The 23,255-nt window shown below is 43.1% G+C and overlaps 1 protein-coding gene across 1 annotated transcript in view; it reads right to left on the bottom strand.

Moving 5' to 3' along the window:
* Positions 1-18,041, bottom strand: part of LOC308288252 (collagen and calcium-binding EGF domain-containing protein 1-like) — a gene marked incomplete at both ends in the record, with an annotated part of 57,349 nt that extends 39,308 nt beyond the window's left edge. Inside the window, 2 exons of the mRNA XM_080729644.1 lie at positions 13,455-13,535; positions 17,929-18,041. Coding sequence (XP_080585770.1) covers positions 13,455-13,535; positions 17,929-18,041 — 194 coding nt within the window. The remainder of the gene's footprint in view (positions 1-13,454; positions 13,536-17,928) is intronic.
* Between the last annotated feature and the right edge of the window lie 5,214 nt (positions 18,042-23,255).

The raw sequence follows: 23,255 nt of genomic DNA, 5'->3' as shown, positions 1-23,255 counted from the left end.
CATCTGACTGAAACAGGCAGTCTGTCTCTCTCTCCATCCCTCTTTCTTCCATCTCTTTATTCATCACTTTCACACTTCGTTTACTTTCAAATCAGCATGTTAGAGAGACTGGCCTGTTGGTCCACCGTTCCTGTCTCCTCTCACTCTGTCTGTCTGTCTGTCTGTCTGTCTGTGTGTGTGCGTACTGTAGTGTAGGGAGCCATCAGCCATGGAAGAGGAGTTAACATCCTTCCTGTCTGTCTGTGTGTTTTCCAGACGTACACAAGGCAGCCAGGTGGACTGAATACCACTACAGATGGGGAAAGATTCTGTGAGTGTGCGACTGTGCGTGTGTGTGTGTGTGTGTGTGTGTGCGAGTGTGTTACTGTGTGCGTGCGTGGGGCGTGAGAAAGGGGGTGGGGGTCCAGTGGAAAGGGCTGTATTTTATCCTGGACTTCGTGGACTCATCTTATCCATGGACTCACCAGGACGAATTCTCATTGCATACAAAGGTTCTTGGAAAAGTAAAATGACTGATAAACTGATTCAGAGGAAAAATGTCTAAGAGAGAGAGAGACAGAGAGAGAGAGAGACAGAGAGAGATAGAGACAGAGAGAGACAGAGACAGAGACAGAGACAGAGAGAGACAGACAGATAGAGATGGAGGAATTGATGGGGGATCGTGAGAGAGATCGAGAAAACTGTAGCGCACAAGGATGAGTCCACACACATTTGCAGATGAGTAAAAATTCCAAACACTAACTTTACATAATGGCCCATTGGATGAAGACTGAAGAGATAGATGATAACAGGGAGATAGAGGTGAGGGAGAGTGATAGAGGTGAGGATGTGGTGAAAGGGGTGATACGACCTCGCCTTTTCCTAAAGGGCGAGGTCGCGCCATCTGTCTTGGCCATGAATCACTTTTATGCCCATATATGGAGATCCCTGCTCTGAGTATCTGACATCACTGTGATGTCACCTGTGATGTCACAGTGATGTCAGTGGAAACACCAGTGTCAGGCGTTACAGACAGAGAGACAGACAGAGATACTGTCAAGCTGCGACAGTTCACATACTAAACTGCAACCTACGGTCACAATCAATATGTTATATGGACCATATTTATTCGATGTTGCCCACTACTTTCACACATTCACACATGGTCATGGGAATGACAAAAGAGAACACAATAAAAAAGCCAGGAATCTGACCTGTCCTATACCACTTCCCTCACTGTTCTAACTTCCTCTTCCTGGGTTTTAAATAAAGGTTGACATACTTCCCCATGCTGAGAAGAACCCATGGTGTGCCAGCGCCCACCTTTATTGTCTCCACCAGCCGAAGGCTTGGGGGAGAGTATGTTTTCGCCCCTGTCCGTCCGTGCGTGCGTGCGTCCGTCCGTCCGTCCGTGCGTCCGTCCGTCCTTCGAGTTTGTTACCAGCTAATCTCCGGCGCCGTTGGCCCGGTCGCTGCCAAAATGAGCACACACACTCCCTGGATGCCAATTCAGAACCTCTGCCCCACATTTTTCACATGGGCCTGTTATAGTGCCACCAGATGGCAAATTTGAGCAAAACTACCTTTTGGCCAGTACTCCTACAGATTTTGTCCAAAAATCTCGCAAATCGGTAGACAGTATCTCTGCAGTCATGTGATCGACATGGATCTGTCTGATTGTCCATATTCCATCCTGATTGGCTGAGATTGGCTTTCAAAGTTTGTAAGATTGGTCCGTTTTGGACAAAATGCCTCAAATCACAAACGCAGAGTGCAATTAACACAAAATTGTGCACACACGTTCCCACTAGGCCGAGGAAGAAATGCCACTTCAAATTTTTGAAATCAGCCTCATGGTGGCGCTATAACAGGCCAATTTGTGGTTTTACCTATAACTCCACCGATCAGTTTCAAACTGAGTAAGCGCACTCCCTGGATGCCAATTCAGAATTTTTCACATGGGCCTGTTCTAGCGCCACCAGGAGACCAACTTATGTAAGACACATTTTTGGATATTACTCCTTCAGATTTTACCCAAAATTAACACAAATCAGTACACAGTATCTCTACAGTCATATGATCAAGACGGATCTGTCCCATATTAAATATTCCATCCTGATTGGCTAAGATTGGCCTCCTTTGCAGGATTGATCCGTTTTGAACAAAATGCCTCAAACCATGAACACAGCGTGCAATTGTAATGAAATTGTGCACGCACATTCGCAAAAGGCCAAGAAAGAAATTACACTACAAAATGTTCTAATCAGCCTCATGGTGGCGCCATGAAAGGTCTAAGATTGGTGAAGAACACATGCCACCCTTTTTTACATTGGCCTATTATAGCACCACCAGGACGCCTAGCCTGGTGGAGACCTGTGCTCGGAAGAGCACTGCTTCTAGTTTCTTTTAGGATGAAAAATATAAAACCCCCCTCTTCCCTTACATTTTTCTCCTCCTTTAGTTAAGCTTCCATACAGTTCAGAAATGTTTAGCTTTACTCTTTAGAATTAGGTCTTTATTTTAACATTTGGTGTCTTGGATGCTAGTGATGACATTGCAATTTGACCTTGGGACAGTTTAAGTGTCCGTCTGTCCATCCGCGCAGTGTGTGTGTGTGTGTGTGTGTGTGTGTGTGTGTGTGTGTGTGTGTGTGTGTGTGTGTGTGTGTGTGTGTGTGTGTGTGTGTGTGTGTGTGTGTGTGAGTGTGTGCATGTGTGTACCATTGAGGACCCCGAGGTGAGGTGAGAGCCAAGGCTAATGCAGTTAAATCCATAAGAAAACAAATAAAGCCTGAGAGATGAGAAAAGACTCAGGATTCCTGGGTTGTGCTACTACTGTACATCTCTGGATACACACGGACACACGGACACACACACGGACACACCCACATAGTTAATCAGTACATGAAACAACCACTTCAACAGAGCGGATTCCTCTTCCTTCCATAGCACACATACTTAAGGAGCTGCACGCACACACGCAAGCACACGCACGCCCATACACGTGTGCGTGCACACACAAAGACAGGCCCGTAGATACGAAAACATTTCACTTAGTAGTATCTGTCAGCCAGCCAGCCAGCCAGCCAGCCAGCCAGCCAGTCAGTCGGTCAGTCGGCCAGTCAAACAGTCAGTCAGTCAGTCAGTCAGTCAGACCGACCGTGAGAACGGTATTTGTGAGTGTTTGTGTCGATCACCCCGCAGCCATAGACAGTGTGTCTCTCTACTACAGTATGTGTTATTTCAGGTCTTATGGATCTCGACACATCCTCCTCTCTCAGAGGAACAACAATGACACCTGAGATGCTCTCCTTCAGTGGCCTCATGTTACCCCGGCCCCCTAGGGAACACCCCAGTCCCAGGCCTCATGTTACCCCGGGCCCCTAGGGAACACCCCAGTCCCAGGAGGAGAAGTAAGGACCTGTTCAGGCTTTCTGCAAATTGTCCTGACCTGAGAGTTGGTGCACTGAACCCAAACTACCCGGGGAGGTGAATTAGTTACAGTACGTTACTATGGTGCCGTGTGTGTGCTCACTGTGCTGTTTGTAAACACTGTCTGAGGAAACTATCAGGGAAGGTTTGCAGAAAGAACGCACATAGAGATGAAAGAATGACAAATTGAGGTGTGAAAAGTTGAGAATTTCTATTCTGAAAGTTTTGGCTGTACAGCCTCAGCATGTTGATGAGTGCCAAGGCTTTTGTGCTTGATTGAAAGGTACAGATGAGATAAATAGAAGGGAGGATGTAGTGAGTGGGGGATTAATCACATTAACCCTAGCGTAACTTTTCTGGGCATGTCATAATAGGCAAACATTCAGCAAAAATTACCAATCTAATCGGCTATAGTGAGCTTGTAGATCAGCTATTTTCGCCAAAGACCTGGTAAACCATAACGGTCGTGTGAATTCACATTATCATGTGTCTTCTGCAGACTGGTCTTGCCCCCAGCGCTGCATGGGTGGGTGTGTTGCAGAAACCAAAAAGTGGAAGAGTCAATCAGCGTCTGCACTCAGGGCCCTGTGATTGACAGATGCTGATCGGCTCTTCGACTTTTTGGTTTCTGCAAGATGTGGTGTGTAGAGGGTAAAAAGGAGGGGGAAAGTATGGACACCTGGGGGGACCGGGTCAAGGATGTATATTGTATACAGTAGGGCTTAAAGTGGTTGAACCGAGGATGTTAGAGTGGGTCTGTGCCTAAGCCTGTGTGGGATGCACACCCCTCCAGTTTAGCCACCATGGACAGCCAGTCAGTAACCCGAGATTGATGCTGACAGAGACTGGAGGAAACTAAAGGTTTATTGTGAATTCTGAATAAACATGCAGCTCATGCATGTTTTGAGAGGGCTGGCTATTATAGTTGGGAAAGCGGGATTCAAAACTAGGTTCAGGGGGATAGATTTACATCTATGTTTTAAGCATTTATCTGATGCTCTTATCCAAAGCAACCACCATGGAGAGGGTTGGCTGGGGTTTTGTTTTGATGAGAGATAGCTGTGTGTGGGGTTTACTTCTACCCAACACCACAAACCCCCTGTGTGGTAGTTCCCCCATCGACGGACAGACTTTACGTACATTTATATCTGAGGCTTTGTTCAGCTCTCATCCACAGCTTATGTTCTTATGAGTGTGTTACAGTCAGAGCAAGAGTGGACTAATCTGAAAGCTATAGTCCTATTGTAACGTGCATGCATTATAATGCAAACAGATAGACAGATATCTCCATATATGGGCATTCTGACATCACTTCTGCTGACTCATTCTGACATCACTCCTGTACTTTGCACTCTACAGTGATCATATGGGCATAAAATGGACGCAGATAGACAGATATCTCCATATATGGACATAGAGATCTCCATATATGGGCATAAAATGGATGCAGAATCACAAAGATTCTGACATCACTGCTGTACTTTGCACTCTACAGAGATCTCCATATATGGGCATAAAATGGACACAGATAGACAGATATCTCCATATATGGACATAGAGATCTCCATATATGGGCATTAAATGGATGCAGAATGACAAAGATCTCCATATACAGGCATAAAAGGGACACAGACAGACAGATACATAGATCTCCATATATGGGCATAAAAGGGACACAGACAGACAGATCTCCATATATGGGCATATAGAGAGATCTCCATATACGGGCATAAAAGGGACACAGACAGACAACAGGTATAATGGGGTTTGCATTAAACGGTGGGGCATTCATTCCCTATTTACATCGTTCCCGAGTTGGCCAGGTTGCCGAATAGACGCTCGGCCCGCCTGAACTACGCTAAAATAGCCAAATCCAACGCGTTGTGAGCTTGTACATCACAACACATCTGCGGATCATAGCCGCGTTGTGTTGTGTTTTAACCAATGAAAAGTATTAACATGAACTAAATAATAACAACAATGGATCCATTGGAAAGCATATTTATTGCAACCGTAGGGAGCAGTTAGAATCAAAACCTCTGCCTCATGTGAGTCAGTCACGCCTCATGTCATGCTCCATATATGGCTGTCCTTGTCCCTTTTATGCCCAAATATGGAGATCCCTGATGTCATCAATATTAAGCCCATACTGTATGTGGGAATCCATATATGGACATATTGTGTCAGTCTCATGTGGTCTGTCCCTTTTATGCCCATATATGGAGATCCCTGATATAATCAATATTAAGCCCATATCTGGGAATGCACATATTGATGGTCATGTGGTCTCAGCGCGACCTCGCTTCTTGCCCTTAGGGCATCTTACTAGTCTTTTAAATTAGAGTACGGTAAAAAAGTAGCGGTTGTGGACATACACGGTTCTTGCCTCATCAGCGACAAAATTGTCTGTGGACTAACTGGCTAACAAGCGAACCTGCCATCTCCTCTCAACACACAACTTTGACAAGCACTCCAGCTTCCCAAGCAGCCTGCACAGGCACCACCACCCTCTTCTTCATCTTCTTCCAATAACACCTTAAGTACGGTAGACCTGTGCAGCGGTAAATTATATTTGAACTGACCTCGATCCCGCCGTGCAAACCCAGGCTACTAGAATGGCCTGGATTGTATCTCTTTAGAGAGGAAAGAGATAGAGCGAGACAGAACAAACAGAGAGAGAGAGAGAGACAGTGGAGAATGAAGATGTTATGCAGGCCTGGGGTTGAGACCACTTTAAACACTTCTGCTGAACACACATGGGTAAAGGCTCTATGATGACGACAGCTCAGGAAGAGAAGGAGGAATTGCTATGTTCCACCACTCCTTTCATCCCAAAGCCAGTGCACACTTTCAGCCGCAGTGTAACAAGTATATAATCACCTTCTCATGGAGGGAGAAAATGCCAACTACAATTTTCCTATCACCGCTTAATCCTTATGGGGACCATTTTATAATACTCTCTGGGTACAACAATCATCCACATACCTCCAGACCTGATTGGGTATCACGGGAGTAGGGCCACTCTAGCCAAATACAATGCAAAATCATTGCAATAAATGCTTTTCATCTTGACCAAAGTCTGACTGAAGTGTGAGTTTGCATGTCTGTGTGTGTGGGAGAGTGAGTGTATGTGTGAGTGTACATTTTGTGCACAATGTGTGCAAGTGATTGCCTACTATAGCAGCTTCAGTGTGAGTCTATGCTTGTGTGTGTGCTTCCGGAGTTCAGGCCAGGCCAGACACCCCCCCCCCCCCCCCCCCCCTCGAACACACACACACACACACACACACACACACACACACACACACACACACACACACACACACACACACACACACACACAGTTTTTGGAAGGCAGCAACGATGAATAGTCGAAAGCGAAAAGCGAAACGCATCTTCCGGGGCGCCAGCATAGTGATGGTATCACTGACCCCAGAAGAGAGAAAGTTCAGAGATGTCTGAGTCAAGACAAGCACAGTGTGTGTGACTCAGCCCACAGAGATTCCTGTTGGCTACATTGAGAAACACTGCCGGTAAAATCCCCTCGCATACAACCTGGCTTGTACCAACGAATGTATTATTTGCGGGAAAGTGTATGTGTGTGAGCGTGTGAGTGTGCGTGTGCAGGCTACTTGTGTTATTATTATTACAAATGTATCTGGTTCTCACAAGAGAAATGGTTGTTTTTATAGTAAAACATTTTTTTTTTACTTACAATTAGGAAAAGATTCAGGTTGGAGTAACGGTTAGGATTACGTATTTAGAGGTTCGTTTTAGGGGTTGGCGTTAGTGTTATGCCTGATTGTTGTTCTGTGTAAAGTGTGTGTGTGTGCGTGCGTGCGTGCGTGCACGTGTGTGTGTGTGTGTGTGTGTGTGTGTGTGTCTGTGTGTGCTTGGTTGGGACTCCTGAGTCCTGTATATGTGGATGTAACTTCTACTCATACAGAAGATATAGAGTTAAAGAAAGAAAGAAATCAAAACTAAGAGACAGAGATAGAGATAGAGATGAGTTGAGTGTTGAGTCTCTTGGTCTTATCTGTAAATATGAGCCTGGCCGCTGAACACAGCAGTGAAGTGAAAACAGACTCAAGACTGAGTGTCAACCTGCTCCCCTAGTCTACAGTATCTGTGCAGCATCTCTGCATACGCTCAGCCGCGGCACTCTCCTTTTTTCCTACATCTGTTTTGTTGGTGTACTATAGTATATGTATATGGTTTAGACGGCCGCTGGCTATTCTAGTGAAACCTCCGCTCACATGCACCACGTAACCGCGATACTTTGAATGAACAGTCGTATCCAGTCCAACAGCTGCAAAAGATCAGTGGCAGTATTTCAATTATACGTTTTCACCAAGGGGCTCTACTGCCCAATATCAAACATGCACACAAAACATAACCAAGGACAAAGACATATTTACGGCAACTGTCTGTTGGATTGTATCAGAGAAGTCTATTGTCAGTACATTTCCTTGAAGGAGGCTGGTACACATAAACAGTACATACACTAGAGGTTAGCTAAAACTCATGCTCAGGGGCACTTGAGAAGTAATATTGCACTATGTTCTGGGATTTGAGCCAGTCACCTTTCAGCTATGGGCCAACACCCCAAACAAACATGAAGTATTCTTGATGGATACATTTTCATGATTCATGAAGAAGGACTAACAAATCTTGTTTAAAGTGTATTTAAAGTGCATTCTGATCACAGTAAGAGTCACAAAGGCCAGAAAACGCAAAAGACACAAAGTCCAGCCTCTGTGACTCTGACTGTGGACAGTTTGAATAAACTTTTTGGGAAGTCCTTCTTCATGATCTCCTGTGCTTCACAGTTTGGCTAAGCACCAAAGAAAGGGGAATGTGCATTAGTTAATTCAATCACAAACTTAATTTTCATGATTAATTCATATATTTAATATGGCATTTCTTCTTGATTAGGTGTTGGAAAGTGGAAAGAGACAAGAAGGACATGCTGCAACTCAGGTTCAAGGATGGATTTCAATCGGCCTACAGGATGTTGTGTTTATGAGGACGTACAGTACTGTACGTGCATTATAACTATAGCTACTCTAGTCAGGATCACATTGAAACTTTTTTCTCTTAAAATTTCAAACAAAACCTCAAACGTACATGACATATTCAGACAGATTGCTCTTTAATCATCATGTTTCCAGAACATTTCTCATCTGTCACCACTTTATTTAATTTACAGAGCAGGTTGAGTGCCGTGCCCAAGCTTCAAATACCGTGGTGCACTGTTTATGTTTGCCCTCCGCCATGGCAATGAGCCATGTGGCGTATTTAAACCAGAAAAATATGCTAATGTAAATTGAAGGCATTTATTGGCGTATCGAGCTCATCAGGTCCAGATGATAGTTATTAGGAAGGTAGAGCTTGGAGCAGGGAGGCAAAGGATCCCTCCTCATCATCATCACAAACCTGCAGTCTCTGCCAGCAAAGACAAGCCAAGGCAAATCTAAAATAGATTAATTTATGTTCTGTATACAGACACCTATGCATTGTCCCGTCAAATTAAACAAATAAAGTAAAGTATAAACACACACATGCAGGCACACACATGCACACACATTGCCTCTCTTACCTTATCATCCATACTTTGATCCTGTGCCTTGTTTTTACTTGTTAATAGTTATGATTATCATCTTTCCAGCTGTGACTACTAATGAACCTTGTAAACCACTCTATTAAAGTGTTACACAAAATGTGTATTCTTTCTGTTATTATTATTTTGTTACTCAGACTCAGGCATGCATGTGTAAACATGCACGCACGCACGCAAACCCGCACGCACGCATCCACGCACGCACATGTACTGTACACACACCACACATCATTCAGAATCTGGGTAAAAACCATGTATGTTTGCCTTGGCATCGATGAAACATGACCTCCGGCGAAGACAGAGAGAGAGAAAGAGTGATACACAGATTGAGGGAGAGAGAGTGAACAATAGAAATTGGTCTGATTCAACCTCAGTGTCGTGCAAACCACCGCAGAGCGGGGCGAAGACGTAGGGCTGGCTGGGGGTTTTGTTTTGATGTAGAGAGCTGTGGGGGTTTATTTATGTCCAACACCACACAACCATGCCCCTGCAGAGGTTCCCCCCTGAAAGAGACAGTATTTGCATTTACTTTTGAGGCTTCATTCGGCTGACACTGCCATCAGTAGGGCAGTTTATCATGTATGCAACAATGGCATGATCACAGAGGAACCATTGCACAGAGCCTTAACAACAGACGTGCGTAATTGATAATCAAAAGAACATCTAGCCTTAAACATTGTTCTATCAAACTTTGTTTGTTAGGGAAGTTTCTCTCAAGGGAACTGTGGTTTGTGAAGGACTGTTAAGGGTTTCCAGTGAGCCAATGTGTTGGATTGAGGTAAACCAGTTTAGAGTACTGGCGGTGGTACAGTCTTTTGTAGTTTTGGACAGCATTTTCCCAAAGGAACCAAATATTATTCTGTTAATATTATGTAAATAGTGTTGATACTGTAGCAGTATTGTCTATAATCTTATTCTATAATCTTATTATAGAATACCCTACTCTCTGGGGCGTTTGTGTGCAACAGAGATGTTTTGGGTAATAAAAACAAAATGAGAGCGAAGAAAGATGGGACACTTCCACAGCCTGCTGTTGCAGAGCTCTGGGTGTCGAGCAACAGTTAAGACCAAGCATCCAAGCCAAGTCATTCTCATGCACAGACTTCTCAAAACCTTTTACAACTGAAAGCAGCTTCAGTGGCCTGAGGCATTCTGTACACCGGACCAGATTTGCGTGGTTGGGTGGAAACAATTCTTAGCATTTGTTTTAACCTGTTCAGATTACCAGATGGGTGATTATTGTTTTCTTTCTTTCTTTCTTTCTTTCTTTCTTTCTTTCTTTCTTTCTTTCTTTCTTTTTTAACCACATCAGGAGAATTCAGGCATCAGGTACAGTGCATTGACGCAAGTGTACCCCAATGAGTTTCAATTACTCCCTGGTAATTTGTCCCCACCGGTGGCTTTCAACTGGTTTCACACTGGGATCTGAATTAAACCAGGATGCTTTATATTAAAAAACACCCTATTTCTATACTAAAGTAGTTTGGGAACCCCCGGATGTCTTGCCACCCTGGGTCCCACTCCCAGCCCTCTGGCTGAGGAACACTGGCCTGAATTCACAATGCATTGTCTTGTTTGCCAAACCACAGCCATCTGACAAACCATAAAAAGCATTTGCAAATATTATGTGAATCTTTGACACAAAGGTTTTGCTTAACTAGAAACATGACAGGGGAAACACACTTGAACCCTCTCAGTCCCAACCCACCACCACCCCACCGCCCTACTCCAACTCCATACATCTAATGTACAGCCAGGAATCACACGAGCCATAAAGCATATTTCTGCAGTAACTTTGATAGTTAACAGAGCAGACCCTCTGGCCTCCAACCAGACCCCCATTTATAAAAGGTTCTTAACACACAGATTTGGTGCCAACAGCCAAAATCCGAGCCAAAGTTGTGATTCATAAAACCGTCCCGGGTGTCAAATCATGGGGTTTACATGGATTTTTATCTTCCACGGTTGGCTGTGATATACTGTATCAAACGTTATCAACAAATATCAAGAGAAAAATGGTATCATTACTATAGGTTGATGACTACTGCAGCTACAGTACATACATATTCCTTATCACATCTCAAGTCATACTTGTGTGATGGAATGTTAGATAAAGTCAAAGGAAATTGTTACAAATTAGCCCCCAAAACATTGCGTGCACTGCTGAGGTCATGAAGAACGAGAGTTAGAATCATGAAGAGTCATATTGAACTGTTTGTGTCAGGCACGTGCACACATAGACATAAAAGGGGGCTTACAGTCTTGGCTTACAGCTTGGAGGTCTGCTATTTTCAATATTTTCACCAAAAGGCCCTTTTAGAAATTTCCGCCCCTGCCTCTCTAACATTCTCTGCAAGTCCCTGGTTTGTGTCTTTCTCTGAATGTCATTCTCCATTTTAACCACTTGAACCCTTTACACTTAGTTGACCGGAGTCCCACAGGGGTCTATACTAGTCTATACTTGTTTCCCTCTACACCAAATCTCTTTGCAGAAAATAGCTGATCTACTAACTCACAACGTATCAGGTTGTGAGCTTGTAGATCTGCTATTTTTGCCAAATGTTCAGTCCAGAAATGGGACACAAGGGGAGAGAGGGCGAGATCATTTAGCGACCTACAACCGGGTCGCGACGTGGTCGGTAGTTTTCAGCGACAGGGTCGCAAAATCGAGCGACCGGGTCGCTAAATGGAGCGACCGGGTCGCTAAATCACCGACCGCGGCACTAAAGCGAGCGACCGGGTCGCTAAATGGAGCGACCGGGTCGCTAAATCACCGACCGCGGCACTAAAGCGAGCGACCGGGTCACTAAATCGACCGACTGGGACGCTAATTCCATCGACCGGGACGCTAATTCCACCGACTGGGACGCTAATCCAGCGACCGGGTAGGTAAATCCACCGACCGGTGGTCGCTTCCACCGACCTACTAACCCTAACCCTAACCCTAACCTCAGTAACCTTACCTCAGTTAGGCTAACCTGCCACGCAACCTCCCGACCGTTACCTCAGTTAGGCTAACCTGCCACGCAACCTCCCGACCGGGTCGCTAAATCACCGACCGCGTCGCTAAATCACCGACCGCGTCGCTAAAGCGAGCGACCGGGTCGCTAAATCGACCGACTGGGGCGCAAAATCTTCCGACCGGGTCGCTAAATCTACCGACCTAAAACTGCAGGCAGGTCGGTAGATTTAGCGACCGGGTCGGTCGATTTAGCGGCGCGGTCCGTGATTTAGCGACCCGGTCGCTCGATTTAGCGACCCGGTCGCTGAAAACTACCGACCACGTCGCGACCCGGTTGTAGGTCGCTAAATGATCTCGCTCCTACTGCACAAGGGTTCAAGTGGGTTTGCTACAGTGCTTACACAGAGCTACTTAATAGTGAGTACGCAATAATTCAGTGCCTTGCTCAAAGGCTCTCTACCAAGACATGTTCTCACCCTTTGCTCAAGGACACATTGGCTGTGCTGTCACTCAAACCAGACACTTTCCCGTTCTCTATAACCAACTAGGCGACCCTGGTGAACCAAATGAATAATGTAATAAAAATAGCTATTTAAAAAAGTAGAACTGTGTGGAACAGTTCTACTTTTACAGCAATGTAGGGATTAGTGCAGGCACACTACATGCCATTATTGGAGGTCACTTCTTTATGACTGGCAGTAACCAAATTGGGCTATAATAGAAATTGGCAGTGGCTTCTGACTGAGCCAAAAAAAAAGAAGAAAAAAAAAAACGAAAAGAGAAAAATGAGAGAAGCAAGAGTGTTTAAAAGGGAGAAAAACAATGAATAATGCAGTTCTTGTGGTGAAAACATATGGCTCTTGATTTAAACACATTTCACTTTCAACTTGTCAAGCAAATGTATTGGATGTTTAATCCTCTTGTTTTCCAAAGAGCACTGCTTATGGCATAAGAAAATGTAGCGTTTTAACACTGACGTCATGTGGCAACCTGGAGGTTTGTATCCCTAGTTTCTCTGTTGTTAGTACAATGAATTCCTCCCCGCACATTACTGTGTTGCTGTTGTACCCTACTGGCTCACCTGCCAGTGAGGGCACAAGGGGGGGGGGGGGGGGGGGCTGTCAGCAGGGACTGTTGGGGCGAGAGGAGTAGGACGTACAGTATGTCCTCCCGGTGGAGGCTCCTCACTGTCAGGTGAGTCAGTAGGATAATAGCAGTGACAACACAGAATTGTAAGTGGGGAGGAATTAATTGGCATAACTGACAAAACTGGGGAGAAAAAAGGGTACAAAGCTAAAAACAAGGTGAAAAATGTACTATATAGACCTAAGCGCGGTGGATTTGAAGTCCCTAGACACCACGGTGGTGGAGACTGGAGAGGAACTTTACACCTGCACCAACCAAGTGCCCAGAGGAGGACAGGTTGTTGTACTGTTGTGAGAGAGAGATTAAAGTGTCTTACCTGAAACAGGTGCTGTTCTTTCCTCCTGCTCTGAGGCACGGATACTCCAGGGTAAGAATCTTATTCTCTGGACACTCTTTCCTGTAAGATCAAAGAGAGGAGGTATCACATACATGTACTGTAGATGTGTACTGTATATCTGTATTTATGTCATATATGTATTTATATCATTTCACGATTTTTGTTTTCTGTGCCATCATGGTCTTCTACTATTCCACTGCACTGAAGCAACTGGGGGCTTATCAGGGATGCTTGATTTGGAATCGTGTATGAGTTCTGGGCGGGAGCCTTGTTTCCATTGACCATGACGGAGGCGCGCCGTCTCAGGCGACCTTGAGCCACGTGAGACACCATTGAGACCATTTAAGTAACAGTTCTGACTTCTTGTGAATGTTGGTGACATCCTCCATGTTATATCTCAAACATAAGCCTCTAATATCTGTGCTGAACGTCCCATGAGCTCTTTTGTTTTGTATGTTTGAATGTATGTTTCTCTGTTTTTGTTTTACCTCAGTCTGTCTGCCTAAAAAAAAAAAAAGGTTTTTGGGAGCTTTGAGAAATGAAGAGAATATATATATATATATATATATATATATATATATATATATACATATATATATATATATATATATATATACATATATATATATATATATATATACATATATATACAGATACTCTACCGACACATCGGAACGAGGCATATATAAATACACAAGCTCTTAATACCACAACTTTTACAGACAACATAAATGATAACTACACAACCCACAGACAACTACACAATTATCCTTTTAGTTGACCTTGTACCAATGAACTGTACTGTCATGAAACTGTACCTTTCCTATGCAAACTTCAAATAAAGTCTTCAATCAATCAGGGCACCTTAACTCTGCAGCTGCACTGAGACGCTCCAACAAAATAGTGCACCAGTTCTTTTAATTGTGCATACTCGCCTAGTATCCACCAAATGTTTCCTCAAATCCCCTGCAACCAGTCATTACAGACAGCAATGTTAGCTTAGCTTAGCTCATGTGAATATTTTTTGTTTACAGTGAGAAAACACTAAAAACATAATGTAATTTCCTCTTCAAAGCACATAAAACACAGACTGCAGTGAGGCCTCAGTGTAATCTCTTCCAGAGGGAGATTGACACTAGAAACTCTGCTGTTAACACAAAGCAATCTGCTGGACATTGAGTTTGATATGTCCATTTTAAATTGTAAATTGTTGCAGTAAACGTCGCTATTCATTTATTTATTATTCCACATGCTTAAGTGTTGTATTGGTGGAGGGGGGCTTACCAAATCACCACCTATTCCTCTGTGCGATGATGGCAAATGGCAACTGGTCAAAAAGTGTAACGTAATACTGCTCCTCCTCCTACATGTTCTGTTTGCATTCTTGTAAACTTGTTTTTTTTCTATCTCACACACACACAAACCACCACCACATCCTCCTCCAATGACTCCTATCCTTAGACTCACTGCCTGGGAGGTGGGAGGGCTTGTAACAACAAGTGGGCCATTCTAGCCTTGTGATAGGGCCACTCAGTTGAAAGACAAGCCATTGGGCCAATTGTGTGATCTATGACTATACTCACTCTCTTTCTCTTCTGATTGGGCCGACCGTATTACCAGTTGCGGCCACGCATGCATTACCGTATTGTCAGTGGCGGCCCCCTAGCCTAGCGGCCCACCAGGCAAATGCCCGGTATGCCAGATGGCCAGAATCTGGCCATCCGAATGCAACCCCGAATGCAACTCAAATATCAAAAACACATTTATTCAAAAACCTAATAGTAAATTCAAACTAGCAAACCCCTGCCCCTCTCCATAATCAAAGGGAACATGGTGCAGTCCAATTAACCCATCAGCTCCTTCCTTGTAAGCAGATCTGAAGCAGCTGGTCCCACTTCCTTGGCCAACCACATCACTAGCACTCATCAGAGCTGATAACTCAAGAAAACTAAAATGCGAATGACTCCCGGTAAAGCAACTTGACCCTAACAAAGGTTAACTAAATGTATGTGCACACCAATCAGTAACCTTTCCTTGCCTTAAACAATGTGCAATCTAGCCGGTTCTCTGTGTAGTCAATTTAGGTCTGTATTCTGTAGTGCTAGTTTGGTCTGTCAACTAAATTAACAATCAGTTGGCGGTTACCTGTGTGTGATTCAATTTTCATCTTCCCAATGATCACAGGCAGAAAGCACCATCTAACATCCTGGATATTATGTCGTTGACATAATCATTTGTTTAGGAAAGATTTTCCAGCAATGACTAGATCAGCCACTTCACCACCCGCCCACAAACACACAAGCAATGACAGTGATCAGTGAGCAAATCTGTTATCATGGCGTTGTACAATATCTTTGGTGCACCAAAATAAAGTTATTGTTAGGCAATTATATTAGACTTTTAGAAAGTTTCTGCTTTATTTATGCCGTACCTATGGCTCTCGATTGTGACCTTGTCCTTTCACCTTTTGACCCAAAGTTTAGTCATCTCAGGGCAGCCTACTGACCATTGTCCCGTTCTTGACCTTATTTTGTGACTGTTGTCATTGACTTTTTTCACCCAGAATGTAATGACCTCTTCGGAACAGCCTATTGATCATGCCCTCTAAGTTTCATACAAATCTTCTGTAAATCTTCTACAGTTCTCAGATTCTCTTGCTAACAAACAAGCAAGCAAGCAAGCAAACAAACAAACAATCTGACAGGATTGATTGACAGTACACTGTCATGCATTAATGCGGATAAATAATAAATTAACCGCATGAAGCCTGGCCTCCCAATTCTGGGGGAAAAAAAATCTGAGCTTAATTGTAGATGGGATGTTTTCTGCAAAGTGATTTGGTGTTTAGTTGGCGTCAACTAAGTATATTGTTTATAAGTGGATAATAAGTATTTAGAAATAAGTCTTGCTTCCCCCAAACCCTGACTGTCAGGCCAAACCTTTTGTTAGCAGGAAAATGAGACAAGACCTCCCTCCTGTCAATGATTCATCTCCAGCACAGCATGAAACAGAACTGGAACAGTTCCATACATCTCATATCTCTATAAGACACATCTTTGATTGGGGATACCCTGCTGGCTCTGTTTTCGAAGCTGCCAGCCATGTGCTCACAATGTGTTAAAATGTTATTTCTTTTGACACATGTCATCCATTCTCTCTCTTCCTTTCACAACTCTTCCCATTTTTCTGTCAATCTCCAGTGTGTACTGTCACATAAAAGAGAAATCTCATGTAAATATATTTTAAACAAATGTCTTTGATTGTCAAGACTGGAAGTGGTTAGTTGACATCAGTCAAAAAGAAAAAAGTGATGCAGAGACTGCAGAGCCCACTAGCCTGATTCCATCAATGTCAATTCCACAGGGAGTTGTGTGTTTTTAGCCATGCATGCAAAATCAGGATTTGCCTATTCTTTGTCTGAACTCAAACACAGACATTTATTTTGACATAATATTCAGAAACGTATCTGTGTAATCAGGTTGGTCTTTGGTCACAGTAGCAATTATATCCCATAAAAACTCAGTGTGGGGAGGAAGACTTACAATATTGAAAGCAGAATGAATTTAACTTTGTCATGAATAGCCTATATGCTGGTAAGATCCCAAGGTCCCTTATTGGCTTGCATTAGTTTATTAGCAACCAACTGGAAAAAGGCCAGTATATCAACACATGCTATATTTGTAACAACAATAGGCCTAATGAAATGCATGTCAATTGCTGTTTTTATTGTACCGCAGCAATTCAGTTATACAAAAAATAAACTAGTATTGTTTTGATATATTTTCTTCCTTTGGAATGGGATTGCTTCTTGTATGCTCTAGAGGGGGGGAAAGGTCGGGGATTCCCCCAAAATAACTGTCACTCAATTCAGTAGACACTGCTGCTGCCACCAACTGAAACCTGCTCCATATGATTGCACTTGTTCTATATGGCTCTAGACAGTCACATATATTCTAGTCTGCATTTCACATTATTGAGAGCATGTGCTCCTCTCCTCACCCTGGCTGGCCTGGCTGCACCTTAAATAACATCTGTCATGTTTTGTCTAGGTGCGCAAATAACATTTGCCTCCCCGCACCGCGACCAATTTCAACCATTTGTCGTTTCCCCTTTCCATTTGTAGGCTACCTTGAAAACCATGTTAGAAGATGATCCAAGTCGGACAACCTTAACATTAAAAAAAAAAAAAAGTAATAAAACGGTTCTTATATAGTTTCCAAACAACACAATGTAGGCTATTTGCATCATAGCTCAATAGATTAATATAGCATCTACAAATACAAATATAGCTAAGTAATCATAGGAAACTTAATTCAAGTCTAACTTATTTGTAGCCTACAGTAAAGTTTCACATATTCTTGCAATGCAAGCCAGCATAAGCCATATTTCATTCATACTTGCTCTATCTTTCTTCTTAAGCAGGCTATTAGTGCCACTCTTATAAGTTACTCACCCAGAAGAAGTGTCCATCCCAACAGTGGTCCTAATAGAGCTGCCACTGCTCCCCCAGAGGAAGACCACGCACAGAGCGCACAGCGATAAGAGCGCGCGGCGGAGCTGACCCATGTCCCCCTCTGAGTGACAGATGACCCTGTTTATTCACTGAAGTCTCCACAAGACGCAGAACGTCCCTAGAACAGCCTCGTTTTCTTCTGTCTGTCAGTGCATGTCATGTGTGCAGATAATTATGTGAAATCAGCATCAGATAGCAGCCAGCCCCACGCTCAGAGGTTAATCACTGGACTGGACTGGAGAGCTCATGGATCCAGTGGCGCACCGCTGTGCGTCTGTTGGAGAGCTGCTGCGTCCTGACCGTTGCGCACTGAACCAGGCCCCCTGGAGAAGCTGTTACACTGACGTTGGTAAACCTATTGAATGTTGTGTCTCCAGAGGTCGCTGCTACTACTGAGCGCTTGTTGCGTTTATTGCTTTATTTCACTGGTTCCCAAAAACTGGTCTGGGACCGCATTTGTGGGTCGAGGACACATTTTTATGGGTCCCTTAATTTTCCTACAAGTTTCCCATAAAAAAAACAAAAAAACAAGATTTTCATGAATAATAGAAAATAGAAATGTATAAATGTTCTTATTAATTTCGTTAATAAATAAAGGAAATTAGAAATCCCATATATTAGAAAACAGTAGGCTTAGTGAAAATAGCCAATCTACAAGTTTGAGCTTGTAGGCTAGTCTACGTTTTCACTGAGCTAAAACGTTTGGGAGTTTATTTTATATTGCTTTTTGTTTCATGATGCTGAGCAAGCAATGCATTATCAATGGGGGGAAAGGAGAGAGTTAGAAGGCTAATAGCCTACCAGTCCCATCCTTCAGTTACGCCTATTAATGGCACTAATCAAGGGATAGGCTATTGTTAAAATTACTTTAATAAGGAACGCTCTAAACAAAACACTTTTTGTTTCCTGACCCAATGTATTTTCGGGTAGGCTACTTGGTCTCGACTCTCGGCATTCTTTCAACTGCACATGAGTCATGTGACATGGCACTTAGAAACAGCAATTTGTGCTGCCGTCTAAATTCCATACCGGTGATTCCAATTTCCACATAAATCGATAAGTCACTAATGTCAGTGTAACCAGCGACGGGTTTATAGCCATGTCTATCTCGCTAATCCCCGGTGGAATTATAGACTAGCCTACATTCCTGCGTTTTAAGAACAGACTTCACATTTCACAAAGAGGAACGAAATTTATAGTAGCCTAGGTAAGCTACCCTGAGTGACCAGAGAGTTCCATCTTTCATAATAGGCTAGCGGCTAGCCTAAGCCTAGGCCTAGGCTATATGTGGTGGTGGGAGCTCACTATCTGTCCGTTTTAAACATAGGCCTATTATTATTAGACTATATTAAAGATGTTTGATTTTGGAGCATGATCTAGGACATTTCTGGGGTTAAAAGGACATTATTTAGTTTCAGCTTGTGTAAATACATAGAGGTCAGCTTTTAGGGAATCATTATTCTTTCATTAAATAGCTGTAATTTGGCCTGACATGGTTTTCTTTGGGACACTCATAGGCTTAATTGTCCAATTTATTATTTGATTAAAGCACTGTATCCTATTGGGGATTTACCTAGTAGGCTATTACTTAACCATGTTATGACATAGGCCTATAGCCTACAGCCCACATGCACATCCACATACAGATAATAAATAACCATTATTTATATTTTGAAATATGCTAACTATAGGGATAAAGATAAAGATTTCCCCTATAAAAATACAATATTGTTTCAGATTACATTTTTAAATCTCTGATTCCTTGACAGTCAGTCAAGTTTAGTGAGATTTCAGATTTGACAGCTCTAGGCTGCAGCAATTTAATTTTTCACTTTTCTACTTTTATCAGTGACTGTTTTATATTATTATTATTATTATTATAGGGACACAGTTGTATCCCTCTGGGAAAGAAAGGGGCTACTCCACTGGTGTTACAGCAGATTTGACTGACTGATTGACTGACTGGCAATTCGTTTATGGTAAGTTCATCGAACTCATTGATTTTAATCGATTAAAACATACAGTATATTATTTTAGCATTAATTAATTGTTATAATTTTTCATGTTTTAAATGTGCTTCTTGATTATTCGGTTAACCGATAAAGTGCCCTACAGGACAGAATAATTGCTAAGAAAATAATCGATATGTGCAGCTCTAATGGTAACACTGCTCTGTTCGGTTGTCTCTTCCCTCCGTTTATTCCCCGCGGTGGGTTTTTTGGCCAGCATTCAATAGCAACAGCTGGTTTTATTCACCACAAATGAATCACACTGCGTACGTAGGACACACATGCAACATACACGCACGCACACACGCATGCACGCACGGTGCACACACGCACTCACACACACACACACACACGCACACACACACACACACGCACACACACACACACGCACACACGCACACGCACACACACGTGCACACACACTACAGAGAACATGGTGAATTAAACTGCTTCCTCAGGCTCCTTTAGTTACATCCCCTCCAGAATCAAATAATTCATAAAATATATAAAGAAACATTATTAAAGAACCACAAAGAGAGGCAGTTGTTATGGCAGACCCTGGTTCGTTACTACGACCACACAACCCATGGCTTCTCCTGTTCCCACGGAGTTGAGCCTCCTCTGTTGGTTTTAGTTTGGTTGAGTTTCTTTTTTTCTTCGTATTTGGTGTTTGTCTATCTGCATACAGAAAAACCAGCAGAAATGTGTTTTTCATTGAGGGCTGGAGCCTATTGTCATTCTTGGGATGAAACTGCCCCAATCCTTAAACACATAAAGACAAAACCATTCATACTGAATCCCCAAAATTCCCAACAAAAATTACAGGATTGTGAAACTGTTGCACAAAACGTCACTGCGTCATACTGACTCACTACAATCAGCTGCTGTGGGTTTAGTTATATTGTTTGGTTCGCCAGCTCACTGTCTTGTTCCAGTCAGGCAACATGTGAAAAAAACAACACTTAAACTTCCACTTTATCCAGAATCGAGTAAATCAATCAAGCAAACAATCAACACAAGTTTGTAAACAGTTGTGACCAACCACCTGTATGTTTCAGTTTGGTCCTTACAGTCCACTATGCAGTTCTCATTTTCCACTAGTTGATGCTGAAGACACTCACAATTGCCCGGTGCATTCATTGATATACTACCCATGCGTTTAAGCTGGTAATCTGATACAGAAAGACTTCAGCGAGAAGCCAGTGGTTCAGAGTCCTGCTTGAGAGTATATTGACAGGATGGACACTGGACACGGTCTATTGGCCGGAATTGACCTGTGACCTTCTGTCTCCTGCCTCCCTCCCACATTGCTCTTTAATGCCTCAAAAAGTTCCCAAAGTGTCATCATCCATACAAGAAAGACAGCCTTCATCACTGTGCCCATAGTATGTGCTGTGAAGACAAACAGCTTTCCACAGCCTCGCTGTATGTGTGTCAAGTTGTCAACTCATTAACTTTTGATTTATTCTTATTTACTGCATCCCATTAGCACTACTATAGCAACAATCCGAAAATCTGAAAACTATTAGATGAAATGCAGGCACAGAGATGTCTTCCTTCTGGATTTTGCGGCTGTGTTTCCAAGTCTGTCGTTATTGTAGTTCTGTTACTCGGAAACCAAGATTCTTTTTGTTCTCTAGTTGTGGCAGTAAACACCTGACTGTTCCAGCTAAATAGCCCAGAGGTCATTCATCAGTGTCACAATCTGCTTAGAGCGGAACCCATCTCTCCAAGTATTTCAAGCTACATTGCACAACTCAAGTATTTTAGAGTTGTTTAATGATTACTTGGGGAAGAAGCTCTAAGACTGACATTTGCATGACCTCGAAGGTTTTTCATGTAGTTCTATTCTGGTCGTCTGTTGCTCTTCTGATAATAGACATGTGGGCACAGGATTCTGCCACACTGTGTCCATCCGAGCTCTTTCTCTTACCAGCCTACAGATTTTTCCTTAAAAGTGTTTCTTTATTGGGCCCCATTGTTACTTTTAAGCAGGAGGTGAGGTCAGAGTATCACACAGTACATGGTAGTCATTCCACAATCTCAAACCAGCACAGACCTGGGGCCTTGCAGCACTTCGACAAGGCACAGACTCTTAAAATACAGGGCTATCACCTCTAATCGCTTTGTGAAATTCAAACTGGGGACATTTCTGTTTGGTTTCTAGGTTTAATGATCTCCAGAGATGTGCTGTGGGCAGTGCAACTCATTTCTCTGTTCCTTTTGTCACAGTAAAATCCTGAGTGCAATTGTAATTTAACTCTGACAGTGTACAAATGGACCTTAAATGGTTTGCATTACACTGTACAAATGCCTGCTGCTCAGCTCTTGGCTCCCAGATGGAGACACCCTTCTTTTTGACATGTTCAGTCACGGAACATGTTGTAAAGAACACAAAAATGACACTTGTAACAAGTCAGATTTATTTATACAAGAGTTTCAGGACTTCAAATCTAGTCCTATATTGCGCTGATCAGAGAAATAGAAACCATTGGAAGTATTAAACACTGCTGTCCATATGTGTGCAATTTAGTTTTATTTTGTGTGGCTATTCTGATGCCAGAAGTGTGTTGCGCGAATTGGAGCAAAAGTGCACCTGTGGTATTCTGGGGCCCCTGATGTGGCCTCTGGTGTGACTATTGTCATGGTAGACCCCTGAACAGTGTTTGTAATAAGTATGGTGTGGATCAAAGCAATGGTGAGCCTGTGGCCCCCGAGGGCCCTGTGGTGGGACTATTTCCATGGCAGACCCCTGAACAGTGTTTGTGCTAAGTTTGGTGTGGATCAGAGCAACGTTGCACCTTGCAAATCTCTGAATCTATCTATTCAGGATGGTAGTAGATGCTGTTGATGCTGGTTCTTGCTCTCAGTATGTAATATGGTTCAGGTCAGAAACCTGTGCACATACAGAGTGATAGAATGCATGTTTACAATTACAACATAGTGGAGTTGATAGCACTCTTAACCACCATTCGTACGCAGTTCATTGGAGTGCCATGCTGTCACCTATCCACCTCTTTCCGCGGGAATTTACTGGAGAATTGTTTTCACCACACTTCCGGTTAACAGCAGACATACAAGCTCACGTTGCGTCGCAGATGCAACCGTGCTTGTAGATCACTCTCGGCTGCGGCGCCGGAAGCTCCATGCAACTTCTGCGCAATGCACGATGGGATGTTGGAAAGTTGTGGATACACAGTAAAATGATCACAGTTAATTTATCCATTTGTAAATCATAGTGAACAAATGGACCCATAG

This window comes from Nannobrachium achirus (assembly GCF_963921795.1).
Source record: "Nannobrachium achirus genome assembly, chromosome: 7".
Taxonomy (NCBI): domain Eukaryota; kingdom Metazoa; phylum Chordata; class Actinopteri; order Myctophiformes; family Myctophidae; genus Nannobrachium; species Nannobrachium achirus.
The sequence above is the reverse complement of the archived record's forward strand: the minus strand, read 5'-3'. Positions and strand labels throughout refer to the sequence as shown.